General features: G+C 47.3%; 1 protein-coding gene across 1 annotated transcript in view; it reads right to left on the bottom strand.

The window, feature by feature from the left end:
- KPTN (kaptin, actin binding protein) overlaps window positions 1-20,945 on the bottom strand; it is a 226,918-nt gene extending 205,973 nt beyond the window's left edge. Inside the window, exons 1-2 of the mRNA XM_078661083.1 lie at window positions 20,180-20,945; window positions 7,824-7,906 (exon numbers count right to left, since the gene is read on the bottom strand). Coding sequence (XP_078517209.1) covers window positions 7,824-7,906; window positions 20,180-20,402 — 306 coding nt within the window. The 5' untranslated portion in view covers window positions 20,403-20,945. The remainder of the gene's footprint in view (window positions 1-7,823; window positions 7,907-20,179) is intronic.
- Window positions 20,946-21,441: the final 496 nt, after the last annotated feature.

Consider the following 21,441-nt stretch of genomic DNA (forward strand, 5'->3'; position numbering starts at 1 on the left):
GAGGGGGCTTGGAACCCGCCCCTCTTCTCCATTGGCTGGCCTAGTAAATGCTGGCCAGCCACTGGAGGAGAGGGGCGTCACTCGGTTCAAGCCCCGTCTTTTTCAGATTCGGGGGCATTTTTTTAAGCTTCTTTCTATTTACTTTTTCTCCTCTTCCCATTGGCTGGAATTTTACCTTCCAGCCAATGGGAAGAGGAGAGAAAGAAAACCACGCCCCCGAATCTAAAAATGACGATGCGTTCTCTGAGGCATTCCTGCCTCGCCTCGGAGAAACATGGTGGCACTTAACAGGATTCCGTTCAGTTCCCCAGGGATGCCGGGATGGTGCCCGCGATGCTGCCTCCTTTCTCAAACCGCTTCATGTATGTAGTCCAGTCAATGGGGAAACACGGGCAGCAGAAACAGAGGGTAACTGCTTAGAGAAACACTGCTACTCTTCCCCCCCATGTCACTTCCCTTGCAGCGTTCGGGATAGCAGGGATGCGCCCGCGTCGCTGGGCCTCCCCTCCCGCCCCCCTCCGTCCACACCCCCTGGCTAGTGGCGTCGCTTCAGAGCGGCCGGCGTACTTTGCTTTTCGGAGGGACCGGCACAGCGACCCGAGCTCCATCGTTCCCGTCCGGTGTTTCTGGGCAAAGCTCCGCTCTCCCGTGCCTTTTGGTGGTTTGTAAAAACTGGGCTCATGTAAGCGCTCCTTACGTTCGGGTCGTGTTAGCGCTATATAATCTTGGTAGTACCTGGTCAGGCGCTCTCGGGACGTCTCTCCCGGCGTGCCCTGACTTTGCCTGGATGTAAGCATGGTGTTCTTGGTGCTCCCCCGCCACGCCAGTTTTTCTTGTCTTTTCCTGCCATGCAGCCTTTTGAAATCTCGGCCCTGTTGCGCTCTGTAGGGAAAGGACTCCTGGCACTAAACTCACCTCGCACCAAACTGCGCTCCCGGACCAGTGCTTGCTTGTCGAAGAGCTCGGTGCTGTCTCCCCTCGTCCACTGCACATATGAAATTACCTGTAACACGTAATGACCAAATTAAATTCAACCACACGTGTTGCAGCTCCCCCTGATGACGAAGTGGTCTCCCCTCGATGGCCGACAGTTTCAGGTTCACCCGAGCAGCCTTGCTTTATAGACATGTATATCGCGATCTGGAGTGTACACGATGCAGGGCAAAATGGCCGTAGACTGGGGAATACATTATTGGGAAAATGCTTTATCTGTATGATTTAATCCGCACAACCGCAAACAAAAGCTTTCACTGGAAAGGAAGGTACGACATTAAAGCCGGGGTCCGCATGGTCACCAATTGTCAAACTTCGACGCGAGCACTGAATGCCACAGTCCGTAGAAGAGACATTTGCAGGGAAAAGATATGTAAATAACGACAGAAATGCCGCGGTGCCTGAAAACCTGCCTGCAGGCAAGGCAACATGAGTACATCCAAGAACCGTGCTTTATTGCATCTGAAGGGAACAGAGGCAACAATGGTTATTGTTCATGCCAAATAAATTCCTGAGCTTTTAAAACCTAACATGTTATCGAAATCTTGTACAAAGGAGATTACATCCCGCCTGGACACTATCGATGAGCCTAGAGCCACAAAGCAGTGGCTTCCTGACCTCAATAACTCCAGCCTCGTGCGTATAAACCACCATTGTGTACCCGGCGGGCTGAACCATGCACAAAGACACTCAGGGGCAGGTTTCGAGTTTGGCAGACAGGGTTCTCAGTCAGAAATGTGATGGAGCGCCCTGTCTGCCAAACTCAGTCCGCACGCCCCATGAAGAATCAAACGAACTGGAGCCTGTCCTCAACAGTGTCCCCTTTGACCCTCTCGTCTGAAAGTTTCCTAGATGGCCTGAGGGAGTGCTGGCTGGCAGAGCAAGGGATGCACTACCCGCCTTTTTAAGGGTCGACCGCCCAATGCCCTGATGCAGACGAACAGAAAAACATTAATGATCTGCACACCAAGGGAAAGAACTCCCAGGGCATGGGGTCCACCTGTCATCAAGTTTTTCTTTTGAAAAAGAAAAGGTTTGGCGGGTGACCTTCCACTAAACATTTAGTACCTTCAGAGGAACTGCTGTAATAGTGGTTCCTTTGAGGTAACTGCTGGGCTGGTGTAGTCAGAATAAAACATGTAGCGTTATGCTTGTTCTAAATGTAATTACTAAGGGGCCGCCTTCACGTACATCACGCAGTTACTTTGATTTTTAAAACATGTAGGGGCTTCTCAGAGCACAGGTTTCCCGACATGTTATATTCAAATTTTCACAAGATTTGCACGATATTACATTTTTTTTTTCTTCTTCAACATACTCAGCGTGGCGCAGGATTTATTTATCGTTCCAAGGCAGGTGCTTTGAACGTGGCTCTAGCAAGCCGTCGGTACAATTGAATAGTGTTTTTGGTGCAGAAAACTGAGTTTCAGCACCTTGTCAGAGGGAGAAGCACTATATAATTTTGATTGTATTTTTCCTGCATATACTCTTTTGAATGCATTTCTGAATTCCATGCCTCTGTCCTGGCACTTTTTTAATCATTCATTTTCAGTAAAAACAAGCACTGGTGTTGCCAATAGGTCTCGCAGTAGGAAAGTTGAAGCTATTGGTTTTGTAAATGACATTTTATATTTATATATCGTTATTGGCATTGTCAATAACAATATATAAATATAAAATGTCATTTACAAAACCAATATCTCCAACTTTCCAAATGCAAAACCTATTGGCAACGCCAGTGCTTGTTGTGGTTATGGCCCAGTTTTTCATTCTGTGCGCAACATATGGCTGAGCAACAAAGTATTCAAAATAATAAAAATGCAGCAAAGTAAGTGGGGCTGACACAGAAGCAGACTGCAATTATGCTCCTATTTAGGCTTACACTCCCTTGCCCTTCTTTATGTATTGATGGACATGCTTCTAAAACTGGAACAAAAGAAACAAGTATATGCAATAACCCCCAAGCATCCAACCCAGAATATTTATTCAACATACAGCGCAGCACTAACTTTGTCTCTTGTGGTCGGAACGTAAAGGCGTCATACATATTGTTCTTCTGGCAACCAGTCAGTCTATCCTTAAAAATGTGTCCTGTTTGTTTCCTTTCTCTCTGCAGATTTGTGCTCACGCCTCTGAATGGGTATTTGTAAATCATTTGTAAGGCTACAAAAACGATCAAATTTAAAAATACGAATACACAAAGGACCTCTTTTTAACAGAAAGTAATTAGTACATGAAAATGCAGTCGTTGGCACAAGTGAAGAACCGAGCAGCATTCCCAACGCCCGGAGGAGGACAAAACGATGATTAGTGGATGCTGAATGGGGGGATTTATCATGGGATAGCATCCGATATTGTTGTGAATTTTTACCGCGTGCCTCTGTGAGCTAAACAGTGTGAAGAGGAATGCAAATAAATTTGGCAAACAAGTCAGCTGCGCGCGCACAGTGGTTGGAAGGGGCAAATTCCCGACATTCCCGAAGGCTGCGGGGCGGGTGTATTTATATCAGGGGCAAGAGAGAAATGAGGCCGAGCGGTACCCTAGAGGTGTGAGTAAAGAAAGAGCGGGGGGCACAGGTATCAGACGGGGTTCGTGGAGGGGCAGACACGAGAGGGTATGTGACAAACCGGCAGGTAACAAAGAGCCCGAGACGGAAGGGGCAGATTTTAAAAGGGGAGCCGGAGAATGAACGACCTGAGGCACGAGAGTCACACTGGAGTGTAAGTGGTTGGAAGGGGCAAATACAAAGGGTGAAAGGCTGGAAGAGACGTTGGTCAAAGGGCAGATGTCAGGACGTCGAAGAGGTTTGGAGGGGGACCCAAAGTCCGAGCAGACACTGCGGGGCACGGGATCGAAGCAGCGAGTGTTCCTTCTTTAAAGTTCTGGAAATGCCCTCAGTGATAAAACTAGTTGTGTTGGACTAGAAGAAACGTACAAAGCAAAACAAATGCAACAATACTTGTTAAACAAATTATAGACACCAAGTAACAGCAAGAAAGAAACAGAAATTACAACAAGAGGGGAGGGAAGAGGTAGACACAGAGAGATTGTACGGAGACAAAGTGAAAAACAACACAAGTGAAAAACAACACATACCTGATAATGCAGAGCGGCCGGGAAACTGAAAGTACGGCCGGCCTGCGGCCGGCCCTGAATAATTAGGGGAGGAGAAGCCCTTTGATGTGCTGTGCGGCCGGGAATGCAGAGCGGCCGGGAAACTGAAAGTACGGCCGGCCTACGGCCGGCCATGAATAATTAGGGGAGGAGAAGCCCTTTGATGTGCTGTGCGGCCGGGAATGCCGTGCTTGTTTGGTCACGTGATTCACGTGAACTTCAAGAAAACCGCAGGAACGAAGCCCTTGGTTTGACGAGGATTTTCGAGACATGAATTCTCGCTCCGCTCAATGCGCTTGCGCGCATTGATAGGTCGCGAGACCTAAAAATAGCCCTCGGGCCCCAGAATATGCACGTTGGCCTCCCATGGGCCCTTCTTGATCAGGGCTGCTGTCCCCAGATTTGATTGTAGTGCTCGCTCTGCGTGCCCCTGCTATCAGCCGCTGCCACCCGCCTAATCTCTTTTGCATTTCTTTTGAAGCGTTCCTGGTGACATAGCTTCACGGTGCAGGGGCCCAGGCCATCTGTCCTTTGCAGCTGCCTGCAAGCAAACATTCAAATTTCTCTCTGTCTCATTCGAGTTTCTGTAATGTCCCTTTGCTCGCTTGAAAGGCTCTCTTTAATTGATTGTTGTGATTATTGTTCCAGTGCAGGTATTAGCATCTGAAACCATAACCCCGCAGACAATGATCAGCCAGTAGCTGCTACGTGCTGGGTACCAGTAAAGCCTTTATCTCTGCTGCAAAAATCCTGTGTGGTCATTAATACAAGTCGCGTTCGACTTGTTCTACCTGTGCAAGACCAGGAGAGAAAAGAGGCACTAAACATTATTTTCTTAGCCAGTCCTTTTGTCCTCTGTGTGTGTGTGTGTGTGTGCGTGGCACTGTGTGTGTGTGTGTGTGTGTGTGTGTGTGTGTGTGTGTGTGTGTGTGTGTGTGTGTGTGTGTGTGTGTGCGTGGCTCTGTGTGTGTGTGCGCGGCTCTGTCTGTGTGTGTGTGTGTGCGCGGCTCTGTCTGTGTGTGTGTGTGTGTGTGTGCGCGGCTCTGTCTGTGTGTGTGTGCGCGGCTCTGTGTCCGCAAATACTCTCTACTACTCTCTAATGCTCACCTATTGTGTGTGTGTGTGTGTGTGTGTGTGTGTGTGCGTGGCTCTGTGTGTGTGTGCGCGGCTCTGTCTGTGTGTGTGTGTGTGCGCGGCTCTGTCTGTGTGTGTGTGTGTGTGTGTGTGTGTGCGCGGCTCTGTCTGTGTGTGTGTGCGCGGCTCTGTGTCCGCAAATACTCTCTACTACTCTCTAATGCTCACCTATTGCCATAGTAAATGACAATACCATTTATTTATTATTTTATTTTTTTATTTTAAAAAAATGTCATGAGCAATGCCAATAGCTCTACCTTTAATAATGCCAAGACCATTGCATTGTAAATGCTTGTTTATTTTTTGTCACGGTTTTTATTATTTTTTTCCTAAAGAAAACAAAACTGCAATCAGGAAGAAAAGGTTAGCATTTCAGCAGGCACATACTGGTGACCCTGCATCAAACACAGGGCAGACTAGGTTCACATTACCAATATTTATATAAAGTTTTGCTATCACGTGTACATTTATTACGCTCTGCTACTTGTGAACCCATGTTCACTTCCTTCTGACTGGGTCTCTTCATCATCCACAAAGCTGTAGTGGACATGCCATCTACTTTTCCCCTACTTTCATATACACATTTTCTGCTGCCAAGCACATTCTCATGCCTTCTTGTCAACTTCTCTTCGTTGAGGGTTGTTGGTACTACCGCTCTCTGGCTATGTCTCTTTTTCCTATGATGAATCCCAGTGCAGAGAGCAGGATTTGATGCTTGGTAAGCCTACATTGTTCTGAATAACCAATATGACAAACTGAGGAGTCGTATGTCTCTCAAATTCTAGTATGGAGTATATTGTATTAGTTATACCTTCCAGATCGCAAAGAACACCCGACATCCCATTGTGCATCAAAGTGTACTCATCCAAGTTACATTTTATTTGTGTTAGTGATCTGTACCCTACCCATTTTGTGGCTTCAACTTCTGTTATGGTACACTCTGGATAATATTTTAAGCTGTAGCGGTCTTAATCTTGCTTTTATTGCTACTTCTTTTGTATGCCTGACGATGTGTCCCACTCTAGTGGGCCCAATTTGTTTTCCTATGCTCCTCTCAGGTTGCCAGACAGTCTGACTTGCTATTAATAAGAGTTTTGTATATGCGTGATACCACCCTTTGTCAAAACTTGTCCTGTAGGACTACTCTACTTTCTAATGGGGTTGCATTTGTTTTTGTTGTCTGGTCTATGTTCTCTGTTTTGTGAGCATTTCTAAGCGGAGTATAATCTATATGCCCGAGTTTGAACCAGTTTGAACCAATTCATGTTCTTCTTGCTGATTTTTAAAAAAATGTAAGCCACCCTCATCTGTTACTTCTCCCATTCTTGAAATTCCAGTGTTACCCCTCTGCGCAAAGCCCACCAGTTTACAAGTCTCCTTCAGGCAGTTTCTGAGGCAAGCCCCTCTCAACCGCTTTGTCCAGAGCATTGATGGTGGCAGCAAAGTATAGTTTGTGATGGGATGTCCCTGCACCTCTAGCAATCTCTAATGATCTTGCCTTGTAAATGAAGTCCAGTGACCTGTGGCAGATGAGACACCTTCATTTTTTAATTTTTGTTAATGAAGGTTAGTGTTTGCAAACATTCTGTAGGTAGTTTTTGCAAAAGTTGAGGCAAACTTTGAAACAAGTGGATACGCAAAATTGTTCACAATCACGTTTGTGACACCTCTCCTTACAGTTATCTTCAGATATTCGCAAACATTTTTCTACTAAGAAACAGTCACTGCAAGATGGAAAATAGCTGCCCATCGCAAAAGAACAGCACACATGTAGAGTGCCATCACCCATTTGGGCATCCCTTCTTTTTGCAGCTGGTCCTGCACAAGCGGAATACACAAACTTCCCAGCCAGAGCAGACACCTGTAGATTGTAGATGTCTGGTGTCACTTAGGGACGGACCCTACCATGCATTTTGAAAAGAAGGCAAGGGCATTTCTGCCCAGAATCCTCTCTGAAGTGAATTTCATACTTCTAAAATGCACTGGCACTTACAAGTAGTGAGATACTGCTCCAATTCTATGGACTAGATCGGCCAGCAGGATCCCTACTGCAGCTCTGGAAAAATCTACATTGCATCAGTTCTAAAGAGATCCTGGTGTGGAACTTTTTTAACTTGGAATGCTATGACGCAAGCTTCTTAACCTCTTCGGTGCTCGGGAAGGCCGTCGGACGTCACGGTGGGCGTGTGCTAAGGACGATCAGGGGCCGTCCGAATCCCGCCCACTTATTAATTCTCCCGCACAGCGGGAGAATTTGCGCAGTGCCGAAGGGGTTAAGGTTAGGACTATCCCTAAAAGCCTGCAGAGGCTCATCTGGCCTACCCTGCAGCTGCCCATCTTGCTAAAATGGAAGCCCCAAGTCAGCGAAAGGAATCCGAAGCTACAGAGAGGAAAAAAGAATCCCTCTCTAGCGCTCACCGAAGACCAGTTTTCTGTTACATGCAACATTTCACACAAACCCCACCGACCAGCTGCAACTGCTGTCCTCTGCCTGAAGGCAAAGTGCTGTGGTATGTGAGACAATGGGGCTCTTGCTACTTTGCAGCAAACAAATATGGTATGAGAGGGCACAAAAACATACCTTAATGAACGTTATTCCCACCACCAGGCCTCTCTTCGGGGGAGACTTGTTGAAATTGTCAATAGACACGATCTCTGCATCAACTGAAAGAGAAAACAGAATAGTTTTCTTGCTTTATTTACCATAGGGATTGCTACACCCTCCCACACAGAACTCACATCACAGCTCAAGTCAGGAAGCCCCACTGGCTCCCAATACACAAATGTGCTCATTTCAAATTTTTCACACACACACACACACACACACACACACTCAAGGCCATTGTAAAAAACTGGAATATTATGTGGTATGGGTGAGTTTAGCATGCAATATTATCACAATGTCTCAAAGATAACCTTTGGAATTAAAACAATAATCATTTGCTCAGTCCTGGTAGTGTGGCAAAGATCAGTCAGGCATTCTAGGAGGAACATGTGTTAAGTATTTTACAGTACCATAAGGGCGCATAAGTAATTAACAAGACTCAAGAAAAATCGAACACCAATTTATAAAAATAGAGTATATTTTTATGTAAATCTAGACACCAAAACAAACTAAAAAGCATACACATAATCGGGTCATGGATTTTTCAAAACATTAAAAAAGAAATGCATTTAACATTGCGGTCAATAGAAAAATCTGTTAGCGACAATATGTCACTTAGGGGTTGAGTTACATCGTACCCTTCAAGTGTAAAGGTACTTGCGGTCCCAGGGTCCAAAAGTCAGTTACATTTTACCTGGGCTGTGGAGTACAGGTGCAGAGGATATCATGGCAGTCAGTGGTCTTTAAACGGGAGTCGCGTACAAGCTGCTTTTACCATAGGGATGACGCCACCAAAAAGGGTAGGCAAATACACATGGGCGGGGTCATTGCGGACGTTGGTCGCAGGTGTTGTGAAGTGCCCTCTTGATGTAGCCTCGAGTTAAGGAGTCAGTTACCAGACTGGTAACTAACAAGACTTGGTAGCGGTAAAAGTAACGAAAAGGAACTAGGATGTCTTGCGGTCTAGGGAAGTAAGGGATGGGGCTTGTAACTTCGGTGAAATTCAGACAACAACTCCCAGAATGTACTTCACCAATTCACTTTCGGCCAATCCCTCGGAGGGTCAGAAGGCCAGCGATTCTTTAGATGCTGCTCATTTCACCTGCACTTTGTAAGGGACTGGTCCACACCAATCCAGGGGAGCCTGAGGGTGCTTCTGGCTTGGGGTCCCTCTGCCAGAGAGTACCAAGTTTTCACCCAGGACGCATGTCGATCACACAGTTCCAAGCGGTGTTGCCACAGCTCCAGGGTATCCTTCCCTTTGTTTGTACAAGCCTTACTGTTGCTGAAAAGGTCTTCTTGGTGTCCTTCGTTGAAAGAAATCTGAGCCTGCTGTGTGGATCCTAGGAGATGCTACGACTGAATGGTCAATTATCTCTGGGTGATATTTGGAAGCAAGATATCATGGTCCAACCATCTAGCCATCAGAAAGCTCACATCAGCCAAGATCACAACATATGTTATAAGATTCGCCAACTTGTTTGGTGCCAGAACAATCAAATCAACATTGAAAGGATTAAATATGAAATGTATTCCATATATGCTGTATGCATCTCCATTGCAAAATCACAAGGCCATTGCCAGTCTTGATAAAACATAAGTGCAGCATGTATGCAATCTCCTCCATCTCCGCACAGCTACTCCACACTGTGTCATCAGCCTTGAATTCAATCTAAAATCTTAAATATCACTTCATTACAGAAGCACTTTGAACTACTTTTGTGACTGGGCAAGAGTGAATCCATCAACATTAAAATCCTTAACCCATCAGGAAGTTAGAAAAACTTCATCTAAAGGACTTAGATGCGAATGTTTTATCATCTTCAAACGCAGAAGTTTACAAATTACACAACCTAGAGTCACTGGCAAAGTTAAATCGACCGGCCCGGATTTTTTTTTTACTTTTAAACAGAAGGATTCTGACCTGGCACAGGCTAAACAATACAATCACATGGACTTAGTCTCTGACACATCTTACTTGCAGAGCCAAGACTACCTAGGGTCAAATATGCCAGGCAATGCTCAAATGAAATTTCTAAGGTTCAGATTGTTTTACATCCCGATCTATGAATTAGAGGATAAATGGAACCCAGCATTAAAAGAAAACCGGTTTGTCAACTTTGTGGGCTCACAACAGAATCCTTCTGAACGTTTTATGTATTTGCCCAAATTCTTGTATTTAAGAAAAAAGTACTTGTGAACGATTTTTAATAAGGTAAAATTAAGATCAACTGTGGAGGCTGTTAAATACTGTTTCAGTGTCAGAGACAATAGTGCAATAATAATGCTAATGAAACTCTTAGACCAGGCTTATAAAGCATTAACTTTGTGATTAAACAAACTGTTTTTATACTCTGATGTGAGCTCCTTTGTATCTAGATTTAAGCAAATTGCTTTTATACATGGATTTTAAATCCTATGTTTCTGCACACTCTATGCATTGCCCGAAACTCTCATATTTAAGAAAAATTATTTGCAATCATTTTTTTATACGGCTAAAATAAGATCTACTGTCAAGGCTTTAGATACTGTGATAGTGTCAGGGACAGTACTGCAATAATAATGCTAATGAAATTCTTTTACCAGGCTTAAAAAGCATTAATTTTGTGATTTAAGCAAACTGCTCATGTACTCCAATTGGAACCCATCTGTGACTAGATTTAAACAAATTGTTTTTACACATTGATTTTAAGAAATTAGGATTGTAGAACTTTTTGCAGACTATCTGATACTTGATCTGATTGTGATGTTTTATACCTTTTATTATAATCATTTGATTACTACAATAAACTTATATTACTACTACCCAGAGCTCACTATTTCTGCCTGCCTAAAAATGGCAGAAATCAACTTTCGGTGTACAGATCAGGCTCCTCAACCTGGAGGTGTGGCCAGTCTTCCTGGAGGTGTAGACCTCCTGCATACCCAATTTCCCACCTTGCCAGAGTCCAAGTGTGCTTGGGGCAAGGGGAGGGCTTTGTCCTCCTCAGAGGGGCAGCCCAGATGCATATCAGAGGCGGTGTACTATTTGAAGCTCATCACTTTGATGTGTCACTTCACTAGCCCACTTGTGGGGGTTACCTCCTTTCAACCAAAGCTTTTGTTCTGATTCCTGGAGTGCTCACACTGCCTATCAGTGAGGCTGAACCCTGTCTTGGCAGCAAACCGTGGTGGGAAAACTCTGGCAAGCCACCCAACGCACATGTCAGCTAAGGTAACCAGGTGGGTGCACCCAGCCTTCCCTTTGGCACCAGATTTGCGTCAGGTGAGAGAAGGCATGTTGTTTGATACCAAACTCAACATAGTTAGGTGGTACCATAATGGAGCTAGCAACCCAGGTGTGCCTGGGTGCAAGTCCTATGTTATCCTATGAACCACTTATCACGTATAGTGTACTTTAATGGTAAAGCCACTAAAGAGACTCTTGGAATGCTGCACCTTGCCCCCCGGGCCCAAGAGACCTTCTCTAGGGGTGACTGACATACTTAAACGCAGTGCCGTGACCCTGTCCCACATGGTGAGGACTAAGTCAAAATGTAGCAGAGAACACTGTTCCTGCAGTCTGCAATGGCAGGCCTGCTGTCATCTGTTTACCTGGGTCACTCAGGATGGCACACCCAGTGCTGCAGGCCATGAGCATCCCTTTACCACCCATGCCCTGGGAACCACAGTACCATTTACCAGGGACTTACATGGGGGGGCGGGGAGGAGGTATGGTTTCTGTCAACTGGAGATGACGATTAAACATGTCACTTTTAGGGAGAGAGCACAGGCATTGGAGACTGGTTAGCAGGCTTCAGCAGTGGCCCACTGGCTCAGAGACAGCAGCTGTAAAATAAAATGATATTTTAATATTGTTTTAGTTTTCAGCTGCTGGCTCTGAGTCAGTGCATGCAGGGAGGGGCAGGGTTGGGGTTACAGGGAGGAGAGGTTGTGCACTTAAAATATTGCATGTCTGTTTGGTTGGCCAAACAGACATGCGCATTTAGGTTTCTCAATCTGGCTGTATTCTACAGCCTGGTGGAGAAATGAGCCAGATTCCCTGTGTCTGAAAGGAGTCTAAGCATCCCGCTCAGGCCAATCCCAGAGCTGCTCTTATAATATGAGAGTAGCACCGGGAATGATTTGGGAGTCTGTCCCAGGGACTATCGGGACTCGGAGTAGCAGGAGAAGGGCAAGGGAGTAGCAGGAGAAGGGCAAGGGAGTAGCAGGAGAAGGGCAAGGGAGTAGCAGGAGAAGGGCAAGGGAGTAGCAGGAGAAGGGCAAGGGAGTAGCAGGAGAAGGGCGAGGGAGCAGCAGGAGAAGCGTGAGGAGGCTGCAGGATCATGTAAGATTTTTTTCATTCACTCACAACTGCTGCCAACACCCCCCTCCCCACTGCATATTGGCAGCAGCCACAACTTGGCCTTAGTGCCCTGTCAGAGTCAAAGACCAGCATCTAATCAGCCAAATGGGGGCAAAAAGTGGGGTGGGGACATCTGCAAAATGCCCTGTTTTCTTACAGCCATACGCAACTTATACCTCAACTACCTGAAAAGTCACATATCCTTCCACCAACCACCCAGACACCCAGCTCCACAGGACTCCTACTGAAATCCCTCACATACACAGAACCAGAGCAGGAGGATGTGTGTTCTCTTGCATAGCTTCTAAAGTGTGGAATTACTTCCTACTCTACATCAGTGCCTCCTTCTTTATTCTTGAAGTCCACAAGAAGCTGAAGACCTGGCTTTTCAATTGACCACTGTACCCTAGGCAGGTCTAGGTGCACACACACACCTGCTCAACACCAGGATTCCCTTGTTGGCGATAGTGTGCTTTACAAATACATAACATAGAGAAATAAGAATCTAATTAGGCATCTAACTTCAGCATGTGGATGAAAAATGTCATTTGTAAGTGGTTTAAAGTCCACTAGCATACCGGTAAACTCACCCATATTTGGCAGATGTAACCCGCTTTTTACTTCTATTCACCTGCCTGTCAAACAAAATTGATCTATTGACTTTGAAGATGTTACTAGATTTTCAATCTTAGATCACCCTCCAGAAAAGTGTTAATTCCTCATTAACCCTAAGGGAACACGCTCTTGAATGCCTGACTTCACCCGCATCTTTAAGGTAAGAGATTGACAGATATGTACAAGCCAGAAGCGCATGACTACCTCACCCTATGAAAAAGTAATCTCTGGTCACTGCGTTTTTGTATATGATACAGCTACATTCTATTACAAGGAATAGCATATTTTACAAGAAGCTTAAAAAAGGGTTATCTGGTAAGTGCACTTGATGAATTACACATAACTATTTAACTCATACAAGGGTTGTAATTGTAACTGTTACTTTTTCTGTACTGCATGATTCATTTATTTTATTATGCACATTCTGATTAATGTCTTCCATGGTGTACTCCAAGGTTTAAAGAGAACTCCAAATCCAAATGTAGAGAGACCTTAAGTCTCACTCATTGCGAGTGAGACATGTACATGTGGTTGTCATGCTGAGCTCTCACTCACAAAAGAGTAAACATCACACTTGGTCAAAAGGGCTAGAATCAGAACTACATGCATGACACCCTTAAATCTCTGCAGCATAATGAGCAGCTACTGGCTATGTAGTGTTCAGGAAGCCATCCTGCACCGCATGATGCCACTCCTGCAGATACCCTCAATTAATGGGAGGTTCTTAAGTTGTCTGGACCTGTTGAGTACTGTTCCAAGCAAGATCTGTGTGAGCCATGAGTGTTTCTGTATCATTATATATTAGATTGCATTTATGTTTTTATAATAATTTCACTGACTTTACCTATGCAGTCTGTAGTATGGTATCTTGTATATTTTAATGTGAGACTTTGTTCTCTGTGTGAGTATAAATCGTCTAGCATAGAACTGCATGTCTAGTTGGAATGTTACTTGTTGCCACGTGACATTAGAATGTGTTAAGGGGAGTTTACAGTTGGAGTTGAGCTGTACTTGGCGGAGCCACTGCTGTCGCTGCCTCCACAACCATGTAGCCACTGAATAAACCAGCTCAACCATAGTGAGCATACAGCGTTTTTAGGTTTCGGCTACCGTCCCACTGCGTGAGCAGTGGGTGGGCGGAGCCGAAATCTTTTGTCTCTACATATGGGCTTTGGTCCCGCCTTGTCTTCCATTGGCTAGCTCCATAAATGGAGGCTAGCCATTGGGAGGCAGAGGCTGTCAATCGCGTTTTCTCTCGAAAACGCGATTCGGGGGCGTTTCTGGTGCTTTTTTTAAGCCCCGCCCCTTTGTCCCGGGCCGCGCTGCGATTGGCTGCCGGCCCGGGACACCCCCGTGACGTCATTCCCAGGCCGCGCTGTGATTGGCTGCCGGCCCGGGACACCCCGTGACGTCAGCCAATCACAGCGCGGCCGGGACCCTCCTTGAACAGTGTGAAATGGGCTGTGTCTGTGGTAAGGCTGGGCTGTGCCGGCGCTGCACAGAGTGGCGCGTTACTGGTTCTGTACGGAGACTGTGGTATGTCTAATGACTGGGACACTTTCCATGTGGCGTGTACCGATGTACAGGACCAGAGGCTTCGCATTCCCATCGAACCGAGCATTGATGGGAAGTGGGGGGGAGGGAGAAGGTGCCGACATAGCCCCAGCCACGCCCCTCCCCTCGGTGCTGGTGGGTTCTGCCTGTGGAGGATGTGCGGATGGTATTTGCTGCCGGGGGCCCCTCCCCTGCCTTCCTGTCCATGCCTCACGGCTGGGAGCGTGTCTTGCTGTGTCACCGAGGCGTTCCTGTAACTTCCTCAGGGCGCACAGACCGTGTGATCGCAGCCTGCACTGGACACACTGGGGTGCACCTCCCAATGAGAGTGAACCCCGAGACGGACAAGGGCCGGGACTGGAGTATGACAACGAGGCAGCGCGCCCCCTTGTGAGAGGGGCTGGAGATTGACCCCAGAAGAGTGCCTGGAGTCCCCTGCGCCCCCATCGCTGCATCCACCTCCCAGGACAGAGCTGCAGCCCAGAACTGACCTGCAGCGTGCCCGACCCCCCCTCCCCCGTCTGAGCCTGCAGTGTGCCCCCCAGGACAGACCCGGAGGATGCTGAGTTCCTTGCTTCGGCAAAACCACTGCATCAGCAGGGGTGTCAAGTAAGTGTCTCCAGAGTAGAATGCCGGTTTTAGGCTCACCGTGTACTCACTTTTCAAAGGTGCATGTTCTGTCTCGGGGTACACCTCCTTTCACATGGCTCTTTCAGCATACGTGTGCCAACTTTTTATTCTCCTTTGCCTGTCCCCGGTGGCACGGCTATGTAGTATGTACAGTGAGACTACATTTACCTCAGATTGTTTCTTGCATTTGTCTGTCTGGTCTCGTGGTGTTTTAAACGACCTGGGAGGTCTCCCGCAGCTGAAAAGATGCGCCGCCACATCACAAAGACAACAACACTTTTCATGGGACTTGGAGGGCAATACTTCTGATTGGAGACACGAAACTACAAGTCCCAGAATGCAAAGAGTTAGACTTGGCTAAAACGCGACGACCAATTGTTTGAAGGTGTCACACACATGACGGGCATGTCTTGGGCCTCTTCCACTTGACCAAGGTGTATAAGCCTTTGCATCTCACCTGTGGTCAAGGTTCAATTTGACCACAGGTCTCCATGAATGCTTTTTTTTCGTCGTAGGCTTTACATTTCCTTAACAACTTCCTGGTATCGCACCTGCGAACACCCCGTTCAGCGTGCGCAGGGCACGAGCTTCTCTTGTAAGCCGAGGCCTCGCGGCCCCTCTCTCCGGCGGGTCTGAACGTGTCTCCTCCAGCCAGAGGCAGTGTGCCTCTGCCTCCCTTGGCAGTGCACGCAGGGAGGGGTGCATGGATGCGCGAGGCTCGGCCTGGCCCATGTGAGGACATGGGGGTGGGCGGGTTTGCCTCGCGCGGGGCCAGTTGCAGGATAGGAGTGAGGCCTTGAGGGTACGTTCTCCAGACTATGGGTCTTGGGGGAAGATGGCGGGGTGGGAATGTTGACCTTCCTGGACTCTACCTGACCAGGTGAAACTTGAAGTGAGTGGAGGGGCTGGAGAGTGTATCTCGCCCCCTCCCCCCCCAAGAGGGGGGGGGGACCCACCTCCCGTTATACACACTAAGGCTTTGCCCTGTGGCCCCTGGTGGGCTGTTAAAAGGAGTGGTGGTAGTGACGCCCAGGGGCAGGGGTCGCCTTTCATGCAATCCCTCTGGTGCAAAAGGACTGGGCCTGGCCAGCCTCAGGCAGGGGCGAGGGACTGTTGAAAGGAGGTCCTCCTCCTGGAATCCCCAGCACTTCGGCCCGGAGGCATGGGCCTGCCCACCTGCCTCCCAGACAGATGCAGCATTTGGCACGTGTGACACATTCACCATGTACGGCTTTTTAGGCGCCATCTGCCTTGTCACTTTGTGCCGCCCCCCCAAGCATAACAAATAGATACATATATACACACCTGCCTTTTATTTAGCCCGGTTCATCAATTGGTCTGTTCAAGTGTCATTCACATTTTTCTCCTGCCCTCCACAGCATATATAGTATCGGGCAGTTGTTCAGCCCTCTTCCTACACTGGTTGTCTTGCACTCTGTGACACATTTCGCATGGCCCCGTGTGCACAACCGCATGAAAAGCAGTGCAGTTTCAGGGCCTGGCTGGTGTACCTGGGTCACCCCTTTACTATTACTTTATTTTAGTGTTTTTGTAATTGTTTTGCATTATAAATATGCTTGTACTGAATAAATGCTAAACAATGCAATGTCTTGGCGTTGCCAGTGCTTGTTTGAGTTGTGTGGGCCTGTGGGTAGAACCACCTCCAGTCCCGGGAATGATGCATCACACTGAGCAAGTCCGGAAGAGAGGCCTGCCCCTGCCAGTGTGCACGCCTGGCCCTGTGGCCTGGAGATTCATGACAGTGCAGGTGCACGTGCCAGGAATGTGAGAGGGGAGGGCTCAGAGCGGGCAGGCCAGGGGGCAATACGCTGACAGTTATTGACGGGCGGCACTTTACGGCCGGGATGAGCTATTGACTTTTGGAACTGGGAAACTTGAAAGCTGTGCTGCTGTGCACACTTGCTTTGTGTGTTGTGCCTGTTATTCTTAAGATACATTTTAGGTAACAGAGATCTGAAGTTTTCTACGTCCATTCTCGAGTAGCTCATACAGTCCTGATTTTTTCACAACATAATTTTATTGTTGACAGCCTGAGCCAATATAACAAAGGCCTTATAGGGCACCCAGAGTATGTACGCAGGGTAAATTACATGAAGGTCGACTTTTCCAACAACAATGAAGGATGGATTGCACACTAAATATATTGCAGGAAAAAATAGGAAGTGAAAAGAATAAGAAAGAGAGAAAATAAACAACATTGCCACAATACCTCCGTTCAACAAATACAATTCTGAATATAGGGGGAAAAGTTTGCCACCCATAGTTACATCTAACAGTAGCACTACTTAAATGTTGGTCGACTGGTGTCATAGCAGTGGTTCCTCAGCGTTGGGCGCACCGTCCTGATTTTTAGCTCTACAAAGTGCGAGCTGTCTGGTTGTGGAAGACCTATTGCGGACCATACCAGAAACTTACAGTGGGCTTAGAGCCCTCCCATTGCTTTACATAGGTTGGCTTAATTGTCACTTTCATGTGCTTACTTCTTAATTAAAGGCCTGCCTTCCCCTTCTTCTATTTGTTCTTCCCCTGGAGCATATCCCCTTTACCATGATTTAGATTTTAAGGGTTATACCCTTTCACTGCTTATATTTAGGGAACTATTAGGTTTCGCCTGGCGTCCGCTGCGCAGCAGCGTTCGCGCAGGCGAAAACTTTGGTGCCTTTGTCACGCCTCTAACTTCCATTGGCTAGCTCCATAAATGGAGGCTAGCCATTGGAAGTGAGATCTGTCCGTCATGGTCCGAGGCGATTCGCGGGCGTTCCGGCGAGGTTTTTCTCATCCTGCCCCTTTTCTCACGTCATGCGGCTGTGGGCGTGTTTTTTTTTTTCTCCCGTGATGTTTTCGTCTTTTTTGGAAGTGCCTTTAGCCGGAGTGGTCAGCGAGATTTACGTTGCCAGGAAGTTGTTGTTATTTTCGATCAGGTAAGCAGCATTTTGTTTATAATTTGGCTCAGTGTTGTGAATGTTTGTGTGTGCACAGTATGCTTGTAACAGATATTTTTTTTATTTGAGATTTATTTTGGCTCGTCTTTTAGTCTCGTGTATCCCGTCTTATGTCGTCTCCCCTTTGTGTGTCTCGTTGCTGTGTTTGTGCGTGTATCCTGTCTCGTCTATCCCGTCTCATGTTGTCTGTTTGTTTTTAAATTTTTAGGTTTCGCCTCCGTGTGCCTGTTAACCCGTCCCCCCTCCCGCTGTCCGTGAGCCCGTTCGCCCGCCCCCCCTCCCGCTGTCCGCGGGCCCGTCCTACCCCAATGAAAAGGTAGCAAATGCGGCCACTTCGCATTGAAGCGGGAAGCAGGAAAGAAAGGGAGTTGTTTGACTTGGTGTCTGTTGTGGCAGCTGCTGGCTACCATCAGCCCCGCAGAGCTGCAGTTGTAAGCGTGAGACCCGTTGACGAAGGGGCACTGGACCTCTCTTCCGGTGGTCCTCGCTTGGTACAGTGATGGTGCTCACAAGACGCTCAGACGCAATAGCATCTTTCTGCCTGGCTGGTCTCCCTCGCCGAGCAGTGCCTAGATTCCGTTCGGCACGGCTGATTAGCTGACCACCAGCCAATACGAAGAGGCTCCTGCAAATAGTATCCAATAGCGCACGGTTCAGGAAGGGTGCACATCAGAGCAGCCGAGCACACCAGCAGGGGCTTATTTACGCCAGGACCAATGGGCATGAGGGGTCAACTTCACCTCCATTAGTGCCAATGTTTTATTACAAATGTATGTGAGGGGGCCCATTTTCTTCCTTAAACTAGTGCCCATGAAGCTCTTTCTACATCACTGCCCACACACCCTTGTTGACAGTCTGCCAGCCCTTCTTTCCATTTCATGGATTGCCACTTCCGGAAGCCCCACCGTCCATGATGCCTCCATCAAGCCAGGGGCCCGGGTAGAACAGTGACCCTGCAGACAGAGACTCCAGGTTCAAGTGCCACCTGGCCCAGTCTCAATCCGTGTACACAGACCACAAGGATCGGACTGGCCCGATTGGCTGGTCTGACAGATCAGTATAAGGGCCGTTTTTTTTTTTAGAAGTTTGTAGGCCTATTTATGTCGTGATGGGTACGTTTTTAGCGATGATCCCCTGCTATTACAACACACATTGGCCGCAGACAACACAGATGCATGCATGGAGCCTACCATATTTTTTTAAAGAACAGCCCAACGTTGCTTTCCTTCAATTTGTGATTTTGTGTACACACTTCTTATATTCTTTCCATGTGACAGTCGAAAGCATTTAAAGTGATTTTCAGTCCGTAGAATAGACTGCACTTTTTTTGTAATGTTTAGGTTAGCACTGTTGTGGTTCTGCTACAGTAGTTGGTAAAAAGAGGTTGTACATTTTGTATATTGCCTATTCCTTCTGCATTTTCATTTGTTATACTTTTTAGTTTTCGCCTGGCGTGTGTGCGTGTGGGGGACTCTGGGTGGGTGTGTGCGGCTCTGGGTGGGTGTGTGTGTGTGTGGGGGGGGCTCTGGGTGTGTGTGTGTGTGGGGGGGCTCTGTGTGGGGGGGGCTCTGGGTGTGTGGGGGGCTCTGGGTGTGTGGGGGGCTCTGGGTGTGTGTGGGGCTCTGGGTGTGTGTGGGGCTCTGGGTGTGTGTGTGGCTCTGGGTGTGTGTGTGGCTCTGGGTGTGTGTGTGTGGCTCTGGGTGTGTGGTAGTAATTGCTGTCTGCTGAGCTCGTCCGAAGGGTACAATAGGTCTCACATTGCGAGAGATTAAGCTAATGGCAATGTAAATGACAAAACCAACACATAAATACAAATTTTGTCATTTACAATGCCAAAAGCTCTAACTTTTCCAAAGGCGAAACCATTGCATTGTAAATGCTTGTTATTACTGTATTGTCATTTTGTCAAAGGAGTGGAGGAATCACTTCCTTTGATTTCACTGAACATGCTAAATAGTTTTCCTAAAAACTTCCAAAACTTGGGAGTTCTGCTAACACACGTCCGATGTAGCATATTCGGGCGAAACAATCAGTCACCTAGACTGGACTCACAAAATTGTCACATTTACCCAAAACATGCTGGAGGGAACTAAGATTTGTTGACCCGCAGAATATTCCTCACTGCCTATTTCACCATACATGTCCACGTACTGACTTGTTTGCCAACAATCAGTTACAATGGACAGAACCATCAATGTAGGTTCTGCCTGCCGCAGCGCACCTACCAGGGATGTAGGTGAAGGTGGCCTCTCTGGCCACAGGTCGAATCTTCTGCCGCAGGTCCTGGTATCTGAAGCTGAAGACTTTCCCCTTCAGGGTGGCCGCCAGTAGCTGGTAGCCGCCGCCAGCCGCAGGAGAGGCTGCAAGACCGTACACATTGCTCTGCGAAGAGAAGCGGCTAAAGCTGTCTTCTACGAAAGGACAGTGGCGAGCCCAACCCAAGGACATGTTTAGCTGGGGGGAGTCACAGGAACCGTGTCGACAATTATCCAAATGTATCGTGCAACTTTACGCCGTACCATAATGACTACATGCTTAGATGATGACACTACTAGCGCAACCAGGATCTCGCAATACGAATTATGACGAAATCGCTGTGATTGGTCGTAGTTGGAAGTTCCAGTAGTGACGTCCTCCAAGTGTGTACCCTAGTAGGCTCATGCCAGGTCTGATGTTGATCTATCTGACCCGAAGACAACCTATTTTCAAGATGGCCGCCATGTTTGAACGTTTACGGTGGACCTTTAGTTAAAGGCGTAAACGTTTCAAGGATGTGATTTGAGTTCATCGGTCTCCTTAAAACGGAAAGAAAATATGACCTAACGTCAATAACTGCCACCCTGGGAAGAGGTGTGTCAACATTCTATAACAATGGGCAAGTCATTTAATTTTTGCGTGCCTACATAAAAAGTGAATGACTGCGCAATGGAATCTGGTGCTCGTGTAGAGCGCTCCAATGCTATTTGGTAGAAATCGGGTATCTGAAACGTTATAAAACATGGTGCCTTTGCGTACCGTGTTCCATTTCTGCTTCGGCGCAGTTGAAGTGCACGACTTGTAAAACGAGGCGGCCATTTTGAAATGGGCAATGTGTGTATATTACAGCTCAGTATAAGAATCCAGCTAAAGACCTGGGCCAGTATTAGAGATAAGGCAAAGTGGCAAACTGTCCTTGTTTGCACCATGGCATATATTTAAGCAGGTGCACGGCACAAACAGGGACGGTGCGCCCTATTACAATTAATGCACTGCCCTCTTGGCATCTGCAAACCCACACCTGGCCTAGGAGCAGCACATTTATTGAAATACGCTATCCATATTACAGAAGGAACTGTACAAGTGATTGTGGCCTCTAATACCATAGTGACCCGGGAGCTCAAAAAGTGGCACATATGTAATGAAGTGGTATGTGCCCAAAAGAAGACTCTGGAGGCAGTACTGAGGATATTAGGGGTTTAGTGGTACAATACACATGTAGGAGAGCGCC

Source organism: Lissotriton helveticus, chromosome 9 (assembly GCF_964261635.1).
Source record: "Lissotriton helveticus chromosome 9, aLisHel1.1, whole genome shotgun sequence".
NCBI classification, from domain to species: domain Eukaryota; kingdom Metazoa; phylum Chordata; class Amphibia; order Caudata; family Salamandridae; genus Lissotriton; species Lissotriton helveticus.